The following is a 14,323-nucleotide window of genomic DNA, read 5'->3' as shown; positions in this document are numbered from 1 at the left end:
AAGAGAAGGATTCCATTCATACTCCCTCAGAGGTTTGTCTTCCTGTGAAGTTTACTTTAGCTGGGGTTTTGTCCACACAAAAAGCTTTTTATTCAAGTGTTACCAGTTCAGTCAGCTGACCGACCAGAAGGTAGACTGCTGTTCAAATTAGTTCATTTAAAAACTTGTAACTTCAGTGTTGGTATACAATGTGCTATCTTTCCAAACCTTAGAAGAATTAACAAGAGCTGATGCTTCGGTATAGCTAAAGTTTAAACTGTGTTGTGTTTACAGGACTGGTATTTTTCAAAAAAAAACCAATTCTTTTTTAAATCTGCATGGTATACAGATGGAACTCTAAATACGCAGTGCTACTAGAGTATTAGACCGATTTCCCTGGAGTCAGACTAATGTATCCGGAATAGCACAGTGGCAGCTAAGCATCTAGGAACAGGATTTGTTGAGAAATCAGTTGTCATTCTCACACAGTTACTTTTTAAAGTAGAATTGCACTGTAAAATTCATACTGAACATAGCATTTTTTTTTAACCAAACAGAAACAACTGAGTAAATTTATCTGGCTCCAGCCAGAAGCTGTTTGTACAATTGTGAGTTACTTATACAATTGCAAAGAAGTGTTATTAAATATCTTCAGAATCAACATAATCTAAATTGAGTATTTTAAACTCTTTCTATAATACCTGAAAATATGAATAATAGAATTTTAAAGCAGGTCATGATAATATAGTTATGTTAATGTTTTTTCTAATAAAACAGGACCTAGATTCAGAGTTACTGTAATTACAATTGTTTAAGAAAATATGGATTTTCTGTTTAAAACTGGAGCTTAACACATAATTTTAACCACTCTGTTCTTTGATTTTTACTCTGTTACTGTCCTTAGACCATCTTGTTTATATGGGGGGTGATCAAATTGCTTGTATCGGATTCTGACCATCAGCTACTACCCTTCTGCTTAAATATACTTATCTCATGTAGAGTATGTAAGAATGTTGCTGAAAATATGTATAGCCTCTGTCTTAGATCCCAGGAGCTTGCCCATTATATCTCTGTATTTTGCATTCTTGTTAACTTCTTGTTAGCTCATAGACTCTGTGCTCTCTCTGCAGGTCCAGTCTCGGTGCAGCAGCAAGGAGAACATCCTCAGAGCAAGTAAGTACCGAAACTTCATAGCTCTATTGATAAACTAAGACTGCTCAGAAGACAGTGAATGATAATCAGATGAGAAGAGAAGGATATGATTTGGACATAAGTGGGTTTTGCAGAAGAAATTTGATAACTTAAGACAGTGAAATATAGTCCAAAAAGAAAACAAAAGTATAAATAGCTCATAGTGTTCATGTATTAATGGATAGTTGCCTTTTAATTTTTTCTTCTAAGTTGTTCTTCATTTGTGGTGATGTATTGTAAATTATCATGTGCACACAAGTTTTATGGGCAAAAAGAATCAACACTCAAAGACAATGAAAATGGAAATTCTCAAGTTGAATGTATATGATTTTTATTTTCATACTTGAACATGAGATTGAATGTTGAGTTACATAAAACCAAACCAAAAAAATGCAAAAGTTAAGAATTCAGATTTGATCCAAATGAACTGTTCTTTAATTTGCACAGTTCCTTTCCTTTGTTTTATGGGAATTTTTCCTAGTCTAAAGTTTGATCCACCATGTGTGTATATATTAAAACCAACAGGAATAGGAAGTTGTTTAGTGATAAGAGAGAAGGCTGTAAGGAATTTTCTACCTTATGCAAACAATTGATTCAACTGCTTCAAAGCTAGAGGATTATTTTGTCATACAAAATGCTGCTTAATGTAAGTAGTTATTTTTAGAGCCATCTGACATTTGACATTAATGAAAGATAACTTAGGAAGGTCTGAGGAGTTATTTAATGTTGTAATGTAAAAGTACCACTTAGTAATTTTACAATTTAAAAAATAGTTATTTGTTTGTCTCCAGGTCTGTCTAAATATACGATACCTCTAAAGAAGAGTTAACATTTGTTTATAGGAAGAAATATGGAGAGAGAAGAGCTAGTAGTTACACATGTGTCTTTCTTCCTTTCTTCATTAAGGTTATTCATGCTAAATTAGGTTAAACCTGAAGGGGCACTGGTTCTGAGTATGTATTTTCTTGGCTTTCCTTGCAGAAATATTGGGTGTTACTTTTGGTGTTGGAATAAAGTTGTCAGAGATTAGGGGATTTTATCTATTTTCAAGAAAACTCTGTTGAAGAATGCATTTCTCAGTAGATTTTAACAGAACCTTTGACTTAAGCAAATGACATGTATTACGTAGAGTTCCGAGTCTGAAGGTAGTACTCTGGGAACCATTCAAAATATTCAAAGTCTCTGAATTCATTCACATTTTAAGGGTTAAAGAGGTGAACTGGTAGCTTCTGAAGCAGCTAACAGTGAGTTTTAGGTAGCAGTAAATATGAACATTAAAGCACGTAATGACCATAGCATAAAGGTTGTTTGCTGCCACACAGTTTCCCCAGCTTTCACTGCTGTGATGTATTTTTTTCTAGCATCTTCCTTCATTTTTTCCAACTTCTTCTTTTAAATAAGTAGTTTCTTAATTTATAGAGTAAGGAAAAAGTTTTTAATATATATTGTGTGGAATCTGCTGGACCTGCAGGAGTTATGGTGCTCCTAAGCAGGCTTTCTTCCTCTATGCAGAGAAAGGTATGGGAAGTTTGACTGTGTCTTGCAAATGCTTTCCTTTCCTTTTCCTCGTTTTTATGGGGAAATACAGGCATAATAATGAAAAATCTAAACTTGCTAAGGACATCCCTGTTGTTAAATCCAGAAATATGCTTTTTTCACTAGTTACATGTTTATCTTACAGTAGTTTGATTTGGATCATTTCTCCCTAGTTTTCTTACGAGAAAGTCATGTTCAAGAGTGTGAAGTCTTAATATAGTTAAAATGTATCTCATCAGCTGTTTTTCTCTTCCTCACTATGCCAGCTGCTATGTTAAGGAAAGGAATTAAGTCAGAAATTATTTGTGCTTGACAAATTCGCAGTGCCTGCTTTTATCATCATGTTATCTTCTAAATACGCACAAAGAGATTGTTCAAATAATTTCTTTCAGAATCTTTCTTGGGACTGGAATTAGGTGGACTGTTTTATTCCTCTCTACGTCTTCCTCTTAAAGATAGTTACTGTATTAACAGCAAAAAAATAAATTAATGAACAATCTCCCACAAAGAGAGACAAGCATGTGTCAGTGCTGAAAAAAGTATTGTATATACAGATAGATTAAGCAACCTTCACTTCCAAAGGAAAAACTTAGATTGCATGATTGGTTTACTATTTTTGTAGTTATTTTTTATTAGAAGACTACACTTAATGCAATAATGTATTTTTTTCCAGAAATTGAAGGCATGTGCAGCAGCAAATGAAGTATTTAGGAAGCTACTGCAAAGCAAAATCATGTCATTAAAAATTAGTTTCTATTATTGGTTAATGCTATCTTACTATAATTTATTTTGCTTTAGGAATCTCATTACATATTACATATAGAACATCATCGACTTTGGCTCTCATAAATACCTCCTTGTTCTAGGCAAATCTATTCAAGATATTTCTACAAATGTAATTTCCTTAATCTTTTGGTTTGTATCTGTTGCTCTTGTTTATGTATTCCTGCAATAGCTCCCTTTCTCCAGTTGCTTATCTTCACTTTCAAAATCCTTCAAAGCCTGTTGTCCGCTTGTTTACTCTTTCAGTAAGTATCAGGAAATGAAACATGCTGCTTGCTTAATTTTCAAACAACTTCTGTTATATTTTCTCCCAACTGGTCCCTCATACTTGGGAAAAGTAACCTTCTATTAATCTATACTACTGCCTTCACTCAAATGATACATTTAAACATCACTTTGCTATGGTGACTAAAAATCTTGTCAATGGGTAGGATGCCCACTTGCTGGAAACACTGTCTGCTGTCCTGACTGTCCAGTGATTTCATTTTGCCTCCCTCTATCCTCCTTTCAAACCTTTTGACTCTCATCTCACTCTTGGATTGCAAACTCACCGGGACTGTGTCCATTTTTATGTTTTATCTGTGCACTGCATGTAGCATAGGGATGTGTTTGTGGAGAACAGAATGAGTAGTGAATCATCCTGAGTTCATAGTCTATAGAACTGAGTTAGCCTCAGATTATCATCCTCAGTGTAAAATACTGCATCATCTTGAAGAGTTTCTGTTTCTGATTAACTGATCCCTTTATGCTCATCAAGACTTCTGGTACGTTTTTCATTACAAGTAAGGATATACCCTTTGTGAACTTTTTCAACTGTAAATGGTATTTTGTTTTAAATCTCTCTTTTGATTCTAGTTGAATACAGTGCCTTCTCAGTGTCTGACATAAATGCTCAGTAGTGATAACTAATTTAATTTACAGCAAAGTGCCAGATTAATTTCAGTAAAGGGGTTTAAATGAACATCACTGTGTACATCTATACATTGTAGTATACATAAACTTGATGCTCTCTTGTTGCAGGTCACAGTGCTGTTGACATTACCAAGGTAGCAAGAAGACACCGCATGTCTCCTTTCCCATTGACATCTATGGACAAGGCCTTCATCACAGTTCTGGAGATGACCCCAGTGCTTGGAACAGAAATCATAAATTACAGAGGTATTTTAAGTTGGATTCTTTGTGAGGATTAGGGTGGTTATTCCCTTATTTTACAACCTTCTTCAGCACTTGCTATTTAATTAATGTTGTGAGGTGTCTGAGACAGTGCCTTCTCCAGGAGAAACTGCTTTAGGAAATGCCAATAACAGGAGCAGAAGTCACCTTTCAAAGTCAGGAGAATGTTGATTGAGCTCAGTAGTGCTTCCTGAAGGAATCTGTAATGGAATTCTAATTAAATATATAAATGAATTTTCATCTGGTCTGTGTTATGTGCAACAAAGCTAAAACATAGAAACCACCATTTGCCTCAGTGGTTGATTTAACTTTTGTAGATGCCAAGTAGCTGCAGGTTGTACTGTGATCATTCACTCTGTTCTCTTACTGTGGGAGATTCTCACTAAACCCTCTTTCCAATCTGAGATTAATAATCAAATCAAAGTGATTATTGATTCCAGGTCACATTTTTCCATGTCTATATCTTTAACAGTTCGTCTCAGTCTGTTTTTCCAGATCCTACTTGGCCTACTAGTCATTCCAGAATTTGCCTCCTCTTCTCATAAACACAACATAATTACCCTTTCTGTTCTAACAGTACATGTGATCCTTTTCTGATGTTTACTTGCATTTAATGTTTGATTTATTGAAACTTTATAATCAAGGGTAACTGTTACTGATTTATACAGTGAGGTTGTCTTAAAAGGCACCAAACTACAGGCAAAATGTCAGACCTTGTAACTGTGTCTATACTTGTAAATAAATGGGGATAGGTGAAGCCATTTTCTGGCCTTAAAAGGAATTAGCAGGGCACCTCTCATGTTTATTCAACTAAACTATCCTCCCTCCTGAAATAGCGTGTTCATAATGCCTATTAGGTGTCTTTCTTGCTTCTGCTACCCCTTACACCAGACCTGGGCATTATCTGGGAGAGTGTTCTCGGCACAGAGCAAAACCATGACAGGAAGCATGCTGACAAGTAATCCTAAAGTAGGTAGGGAAGAGGAAACCTCCTCCAGGGATTCCTCCAGATTTTCCAAAGGTAAGGTGGTGAATGAAGAGATAGTGGAACCTCGAGCCTCAAGAGGCAAAATGTTTAGGACATCGGGGAACTCCAGATAGCAGAGAGGTACAAATGGTTTCCGATTGGGATATTCTGTCTTCTGACTTGAAAGATCAAAGTCTTCATACTCTTCACCAAATCTTTGTGCTGCCACAAACATTTGAGACGTTTTCATCTTGATATACTGATTTAGCAGATGGTATGTAGAATCACACCTGTGTGTTCAGTCACTTCAAGTGGAGACTGGCACTCCCCTGTACCTTGGTAGCAGGAAGCAGATCGCTGAGAAGATGCTGCATATCCTGCATTCAGAACAGCACCAATACTGGATCAACAAAGAATATACATATTGTACCCCACACTTTCATAATGGTGTGGAGATTAGAAGAAGGCTTTAAGGCATAAATGCCTGAGCATAGCTGTTTTATCTTTTTGGATAAGTGTTGGTTAAATGTCTTTGCTAAGACAGCCCTTTGTGGACATAATGATGAGCCACAGTGGTAGGTACATTTAGTCCAAATAGATGCTGTGTATGTGACAGTGAACTCCTGAAATAAAGGATAAAAGTCTGGCATGTACCTCCCTGAAATGTAAGCACAGCATGTACTTATTTTGCTATATAAGGTACTGTTAAGGTACTGTAGCATTATTATTCTTTTTTAACTAAAAATAGGGGGTTTTTTTAAACCTCTAGTACATAACTAAGTGAAGAAATAAGTTCTTGAATTTGGATTGCATTGATTATAGGGGAAAACAAGTATTGATAACCTGTTACTTTTCCATTTTTTGGTCTTGATTCTATAAAAATGTCTTATTCTCTTGTCCTTTTAGCTTTATTTTCATTTTTCTCCATCTCCCTATCTTTTACACTTCTGGATGAAAAGTTACATACTTGTTTCACAACACTTTTGTGTTGCTGCTGTTGTGTTTTTGGACAGAAGCTGTGTTTTCCCTAGAAGTTAATAAAATGTGACTAAAAATATTCTTCTAGGTAGACAGAGAATAAGCATAATCCTCCATGCTACATATATGTTGATACATAAAATAATATCACTGTCTATTTTTATGTGTACACCAGTCTTTGTGCAAACATATTTATATCAACTGTAGGTAGCAGCCTTTTCATATATCTGATTTGTAAACTTCTTCATTAGAAGTATGGTGAAATCAGACAAAACCACAGTGTATCTAATTTCCTGCTGCAACGTGCTTTGGACAAGCTTTCACCATGTAATTTATTTTAATATTAAAAACCATTCAAAGTATGGACTAAGTAACAGTTTCATGTTGATACTGATAATGTTATCATACCGGTAACAGAGTGATGCTTTTCAGACTATGTGCTCTTCAAAATGTCCTTACAGAGATAGAATGGGTATAGGATAAGAATGGTCTTAGCTAGTGCTTATATTCTCTGTAAAGTTTTATGTACTCTAATTTGTCAAAAAGGCAATTTGATTGTTTCTGTTCTTATTCCACTACGTGGAAATATGCTGTCAAGGTAAGAGAAGGTATTCTAGTATGTTTTGTAATATCTTAGTTGGTATTTCCGTTTGCTCATCATGTTAATCGATTATTGACATCAAATTCAGGCTGATTCTAAGTCTGGAACATACTGATTGTTATTCCTGGCACTGTTATTCTCTAAAAAATAATGTTCTGAGTCTGCTGAGAGAATTCAGTTATGACCCTCTTCCCTCCCACGCAAAATAAAAGAGTTAGATACATGGTAAGATCATCAGCTGTAGAGATATATTCTTGGTTTAATATTCACATAGTTGTATCAACAGTGAAAAGACTAACAAATACATATTCTTTCACATTTTTGCACTGTAGTGCAAAATTGTATCTTACAATTTATTTTTTCAACAAGTATACACTTCTTTTAGCACTGTAAGATTTCCTAATACACAGTATGAAATTTCAGGATTGAGCTTTTAGGAGACATCCTGAAGGACACATCTGTGTCTGTGATGCTGGAAATTCAAGTCTCTTAATCTACAGATATCTGAAGTTCTTAAGTGATCACTGTAGTGTTATACAGACAAATATATAGGATTTTTTTGTGTAGGCATGTATATGTATATGTGTGTGTGCATGCACACACATACATGTCAGTTTGCTAAAAAATGTTGCTTTTGAAGAATACAATGAATTAAGAAACAGTTTTTCATTTAGTTATGTATGCATTTATTTTTCAGTTAATATACCTGTAATTTCAGGAGATAATAGAAATGTAGTCCTGGAGGTCTGAATCCCAACTAACCATACTCAGTAAAGCAGTCTTGTGCTCTGTTTGTTTTCTTTGTGGTTTTGTGTTTTGAATTAACAGTGAGCTCCTGAAAATTATCTTTCAGGAGCACAATTTCTCTGTAAGGAAAGTGAAATGTTTTAAATCCTAGGATTGCAATTTCTTTCATTAACAAATTACCTAATTAATTTTAATCTGATTTATTTGCATTACTAAACATGTTACATCATAATCATAAATAAAGCTGATGAATGTTAGTCTGTACAAGTAACCAGTACAGTCCTGACTTTTCTTGATTAAGTCAAAGCATGCTGTAATCTCTCAAATCTATTCTCTCCTAACATAAGGGAGAGAATGAGTAAAGTTATCTTTTGAAACAAGGCTTTCACATTGGTCAGTGCCTGTATAGATCATTTAGCCTCTTCCATATTTAAAAGAAAAACAAACTGAACAGTCCTAAAACACTTTACAGAAGTGCCATAAACCAAAGGCATCTGAAGCGTATTTCCCACCTGTCATCATCAATATCTGGTACAAAGCCCCCAGTTAGCCTTTTATTCCAGATAAATGCAGTTACCTGAACATTGCTCTGTGGGTATATAAGGTTAAATTTTCATACAGCATGATCATGATTATTCTTCTGAAACTAAGAACAGGCAGAAGTTTGATACTAAAAATACAAAGCAGAGGCAATCCACACTTTAATGGGCTTAAGCCTCAGAACAGAGCAGTTTTTCTGATCTAATCCAAGAGCCCTGTAACTTCTGTAGAGCTTGGACATTTTTTTCCTCTGCTTATTCATTTTGAACTAGCTGATTGTTTTGATAGCATTGCCTTTTCATATCACACTGAAATGCTACCAGGGCAATATTTACAAAATGGGAGCAAATCCATCACCTCTAGTACAGTACCTGTCTCACTACTTTATCCCAGTACCAATACCCAGAGAAATCAAAATTCTTCACAGAACCGTACCAGTTTCACCAGCTAAGCTTTAGAAAATACCCAAGTTTGAAAAGTGAGTTTAATGTAATTCTCCATTTTGTGTTAGAATCAGAAAGCTATGGGCATCACAAGGGGCAGTTTGATGACATTAAAATATTTCATAACATCTTTTTTGAATTACAATTAATCAAAATAAGGTCAACCAGTGTATTTCTAAAATAATTGCTCAAATAAAGGAGAGTACAGAGGTACTTCAGATTATCCTTTAGTTGCTGACTTGCTTCATTTTAAATGCCTAAGGCTTCAGCAAATAATTCTTACATTTTTCTCCCTGTAATGAAATTCATTCCTGCTACCGTCTGGCCATTTATTCTCTTCAAATATTGCATGGCAGAATGCCAGGAACATACTGTTCAACTTTGCTCTAATTGGTGTGATTTTGCATGCAGACAAGAAGTAAAATGAAGACACAACATACCTGCTAAAATTAGAAGCATCGCTTTTGTATGAGATTTTGTACATCTATGAACAGAGGGTGTCTTTACTAGGCCTTTGATAGCTGCCTTTTCTGTGGTGTAATTTAAATGTCTGTGTCTGCATTCTTTTTTTCAGTGCAAGTGTGCAAGCTTTCATGAGCTTTCTAATAACTTCTATATTGTGTATCATAGACAGTGATATGCAGTGATGCACAGACATATTAATAGCCAACACAGAAGTGCTTTTCTAGCTGTTTCAACTGGTTTTATCAGCATTTTCCTGGCAATACCCTTTTCAAAAATGCAACATAAATATTCACCTCAGGCTGAAAGTTGATACATATGGATGTGAGCAGAATAATGTTATTACAATTATAATTAATTACCAAATCACTTTGTGTTAATAAGTAAAATATAATATCCATTATAATACCACTTCACTGAAAGTGAACATTTTCAAATCAAGTAGGTGCACTTTTTAACAAAACCTATCCATTTAGTGTGCAATGTTAGGTCTTCTGCCTTCCCAGGAAATCCAGAACCACATTGATTTCCCTATCTGTAAAACAAGAAACACACTTTATGTATGTCTCTCTTTTTTGGCATGTCTGAAAGATCATAATCTATAAAGTACATATCCACACAAATTCTGCTGGCAGAAGTATTCACGCATCCTCTCATTCCTTCATACTTTCAGCTGGATATTTCCTTCCTGTGCCACAATGCCCTCCTAAGAGCAGTGGACTCTATTATGAGATGAGCTTCCCTTCTTCTACTTAGACATACTGGAATCAAGCCAATCTCAGTAGTTCTGACCCACGTGCCCCTTCCCAGTCCATCTAATCACACATGTAATAAATCTTCTTTCTCACTTTCCCACTGTATGAAAGGATAAGATACATATTCTTCATCATACTAAAAAAAAAGCTGTTGCTGGCACCGTAAAAGCAAACAAGTAGTGCACACTTGACTGAAGGTGAAGTAATTCGTATCAGTCTCTACAGGGAGGCAGAGCCAAATTACAACTCATCAGTCATACTTGCTAAGTGAAGGGTAAGAGTATGTTTGAAACAGCTATTAAAATAATTAGAACTATAACAGCGTAAATTTACATAAATAATCCTGACACTTATGTGCACTCACCCTCCATTAAGCAGAAATGCACTCAGCAATTAGGCAAAGCTAATCTATTGCAAAACTTCTGTGTCAATTTATGGAAACTTATCCATCATTACTGTTTACATTGAGTCCTCTGGGCTCAATCCATCACTTCTCACCTTTTGCACACAGGATTCTCTTTTGAAATGTTACTTTAAAAGCTTTTAAAAAAACCAACTTTTTTTAAAAAAACTGAAATAAAGGAAAGTATGTATTTTTAAGAGATTTCAGGAGAAAAACTTGTCCTGAAGAAATAAATACTTTGGGTTTTTTTGTCTGATCCTATATCAGAGCTATTACCTCTGGATTGGGTACTTGGCATTCAGATCTACTGTCAGCAATTTCACCATAACCAGGAACACAGACTTACTGAACAAATCTTTCAACAGTAGTTTCAGATTCCCGTCTTTTTTCATTTATGTAGAGGCAGAAATCAAAAACCTGAGAGATCTATTCATGTCACATACATTTCATACATCAGAGCACACTGCTGTTTGCTTTTTTTCCCCCTTTCTTTAGCTGTAATGACATGGAGCATGGTCTTTTCTCTTTTCTAGATGGAATGGGCCGAGTCCTTGCTCAAGATGTATATGCAAAAGATAATCTACCACCATTTCCAGCATCAGTAAAAGATGGCTACGCTGTCAGAGGTAAACACTCACTTCGTAGACATGCAGTATAGTGCCTGTAAAACCACTTTATAACATGTTAGTTCACCTATTTTGAATTCACCAATGGTTATTTTGGTTGAGATTTGATTCAGATCATTGCTGAAGTCACAGTTACATGGAATGCAGCTGTCTTGAAGGAAGACCATAAAGTTGAATTCAGGTCTTTTAGGTGGATTCATATGTACACAAGCAAATGCACATCCATGTGTACTCATAGACATGCACTTGTGTTGCTAGTGAGTTTCTTGGAAACATAAAGAATTCAGGAGAGTAATAGAACATCTGTTTCTGAATGACAGATTCTTCTTCTATTCCTCTGTGGTTGATTTAATTGGGAGTTTCTCATATATCTGTTACTTTGTTGAACTGTCACTGATCCAGCTTCCTATTTGGGAATTATTTTATGATAGCATTAGAGAATTTTCAAAAATACGTATCAGAATGTACTCTTATGGAGGCACCTCAAAAGAAAAATCTCATTTTGACTTTGAAAATATTACAGTTGCTGTATATAAATAAAATGAGTAGTGTGACTTTACGGAGCAAGCAGTGAGTGGTTTCCCAGGAGACCTGAATCCATTCTCTGCTTTGCCAGTAGGTGCTGCATGATTTTGAGCAAGTTGCTTCTCTGTGCCTCAGTTTTTCCCTTTGTAAAGTAAGACTAATAATATTCACCTCAGATATCTATGAAGGAAAATTAAAATATGTATGATTGAACATTATACTAGCAGTGATTTCATTGTGGTGGGGGTTGAATCATTGTACCACCATGTTGAAATCTGGACACAATAGCCAACTTTCTTCTAGGGACATTACAGTATCTTGTTTGTTACTGGCAGCTGAAACAATAGAAAGCCACTTGTCCATGAAATAGACTGTCTGCAAATGCAGGCAATGGATGTAGTCCAATAGCTTCCCCATGGATTTGATATAAAAATAAAATTCCAGGTCTACAAGATTAGTTTGACTGCAGCTGTCTGTCAGCTATGTGTGTGAGAGACAGGCAGACCGAAATGACCAGTCATAGCGGCAAGGGAGTGCAGATGTAGCCAGAGAAATACAGGTGATACAACTCTGAGAAAAGCTGAGAGGGAAAGCTCTGAGTGCTGACTGACAAGGACCTTGGGATGAATCAAATGCTGTCTTGCAACCCAATTGTAAGGCTAAGGGAAAGCACAAGTACAATCTCAGTAAACACACAGAATGATCATGAATGCCATTTTCAAAAACTTCTGTCAGAACCAACACACAAGACCCTAATTTTGGTGGTGGATTCAAATAAAGTAAGGTACTTGAATGCATACAGAGGAGGGCAGCCAAGCTGGTGAAGGGACTGGAAGGCATGTCCTGTGAGGAGCAGCTAAAGACTTTGGGTTTGTCTAACTTGGAGAAAAGGAGGCTGAGGGGCAACCTCATCACTTTCTATGGCTTCCTGAGGAGGGGACATGGAGAGGGAGGTGCTGATCTTTTCTCCTGGGTATCCAGTGACAGGACGCGTGGGAATGGTTCAAAGCTGTGCCAGGGAAGGTTTGGACTGGACGATAGGAAGCATTTCTTTACTGAGAGGGTGGCCAAACAATGGAACAGGCTTTCTAGAGAGGTGGTCGATGCCCCAAGCCTGTCAGGTGTTTAAGAGGCATTTGGACAATGCCCTTAATAACATGCTTTGGCTCTTGGTCAGCCCTGAAGTAGTCAGGCAGTTGGACTACGTTATTGTAGGTCCCTTCCAATGCCTTCCAACTGAAATATTCCCCTTCCCCTCCCCCTTTCCCTTCCCACCTGTTATCTTGGGATATGAGAAACAAAGCTTGTAGACAGAAATAATATTGACTACATTAACAGATATTTTGTACAAAACACCAAAGGTTTAGCTTTCAGTCACATAAATCTGTCTACCCAAAACCTCAACTGCTTTTTTCAAGCTATATCAGTTGTACATCACCTGTAAACTTTGTCTCCATATCATTATTAATGGGGGAATAAAATCCAATTCAGTAGTATTTTATCAGGTTTAAAATAATTTAGCTATTAGGGAATTTTTTCTCTTCTTTTGATGGATGATCCCAGTGCATTTTTTTCAGTGAAGGTCTGACAACTGTATTCAATAGTATTATATGCATTGTTCAAAGACAGGTAGTTAAAGAGTCCTTTTCAACTTTCTTATTTTAGAATTTGTTCTAAAGCTCATAGATTAGGCTGTTTGATAGGCTTTTAAAGTTAAGTTACTCATGATGTAAGTACCATAGATCATAATCTGCAGTTGCAGCTGATGTGTAAGTACAAATGTGATGAATCATTATACGGACTGAATGGACAACCTTCCTGAAAGCAATTTTTCTCAATACAATAAGGTTATCTAGCTGTATATTCTGGACTTTTGAAATAAACCAGAAGGTATTAAGACAAAGGCTGTGACTGTTAGTCTTCATCTCTGGGAAATCAACTTTTACAGTTACAGATTCAAAATTAATAAAAAGACATCTTTAAATGTCATTGTATGAACCCAGTTTGTCTGAACGTTCTTGATGTCATGCCTGCTGTGCTTGGACAGGCACAGTTGCTTGTGCTCCACACATGCTTTATACCATGGTAGAGCCTATAACACCACTAATGCAACTTGCTTAAAGACCTTTGAGGCAGGCAGAAGCTTAACATTTGTTACTAATGGTGCCTTTGTCGTTCCTGTAAAAATACAGATTTGTCTAAATTAGAAGTCCTGGAGACTTTCAGGTTGTTAAATCAATGATCTCTGACTTTTAATTTTCAGAATGGCTTCAGTGAAAGGTATAAGGTAACTAGTTCAGTGCTATCTAAAATTACATTTCTAATGTGGCAGTCCAAGTTGCATTATCTTAGCCCTAGTGCTTTTCCGAAAGTGCCAAACGTGTTGGTCATCTACACAATCTGTAACCACTGCACTTGTCCAAGTTTTCCTCCAAAGGCAGAGATAGAATCTAGAAATATCAATATTCCATTGTTGTCTAGAAGAAAGATACATAATATGCTTACAAACTATGTGATTCCCCCATGTTCGTTTCACATAGAAAAAGCTCACAGTGGACATTTTTATAAAAATAATCTCATGAACACTCTTAAATCTTTGTTATTAACGTAATTC

At 35.9% G+C, this 14,323-nt stretch overlaps 1 protein-coding gene across 23 annotated transcripts in view; it reads left to right on the top strand.

The window, feature by feature from the left end:
- GPHN (gephyrin) overlaps positions 1-14,323 on the top strand; it is a 303,525-nt gene that overhangs the window by 249,279 nt on the left and 39,923 nt on the right. For all 23 annotated transcript variants that reach the window (XR_012628894.1, XR_012628893.1, XR_012628892.1 and 20 more), the window contains 3 exons: positions 1,110-1,152; positions 4,510-4,647; positions 11,092-11,184. Coding sequence is in view for 20 of the 23 variants with exons in the window: in XM_074868126.1 (XP_074724227.1) it covers positions 1,110-1,152; positions 4,510-4,647; positions 11,092-11,184 (274 nt within the window). In the remaining 3 variants the exon portion in view is untranslated. The remainder of the gene's footprint in view (positions 1-1,109; positions 1,153-4,509; positions 4,648-11,091; positions 11,185-14,323) is intronic.

The sequence above is a fragment of the Strix uralensis genome, chromosome 4, assembly GCF_047716275.1.
Source record: "Strix uralensis isolate ZFMK-TIS-50842 chromosome 4, bStrUra1, whole genome shotgun sequence".
Classification (NCBI taxonomy): Eukaryota; Metazoa; Chordata; class Aves; order Strigiformes; family Strigidae; genus Strix; species Strix uralensis.
Note: the sequence above shows the minus strand (reverse complement) of the source record. Positions and strands in the feature narration are given on the sequence as shown.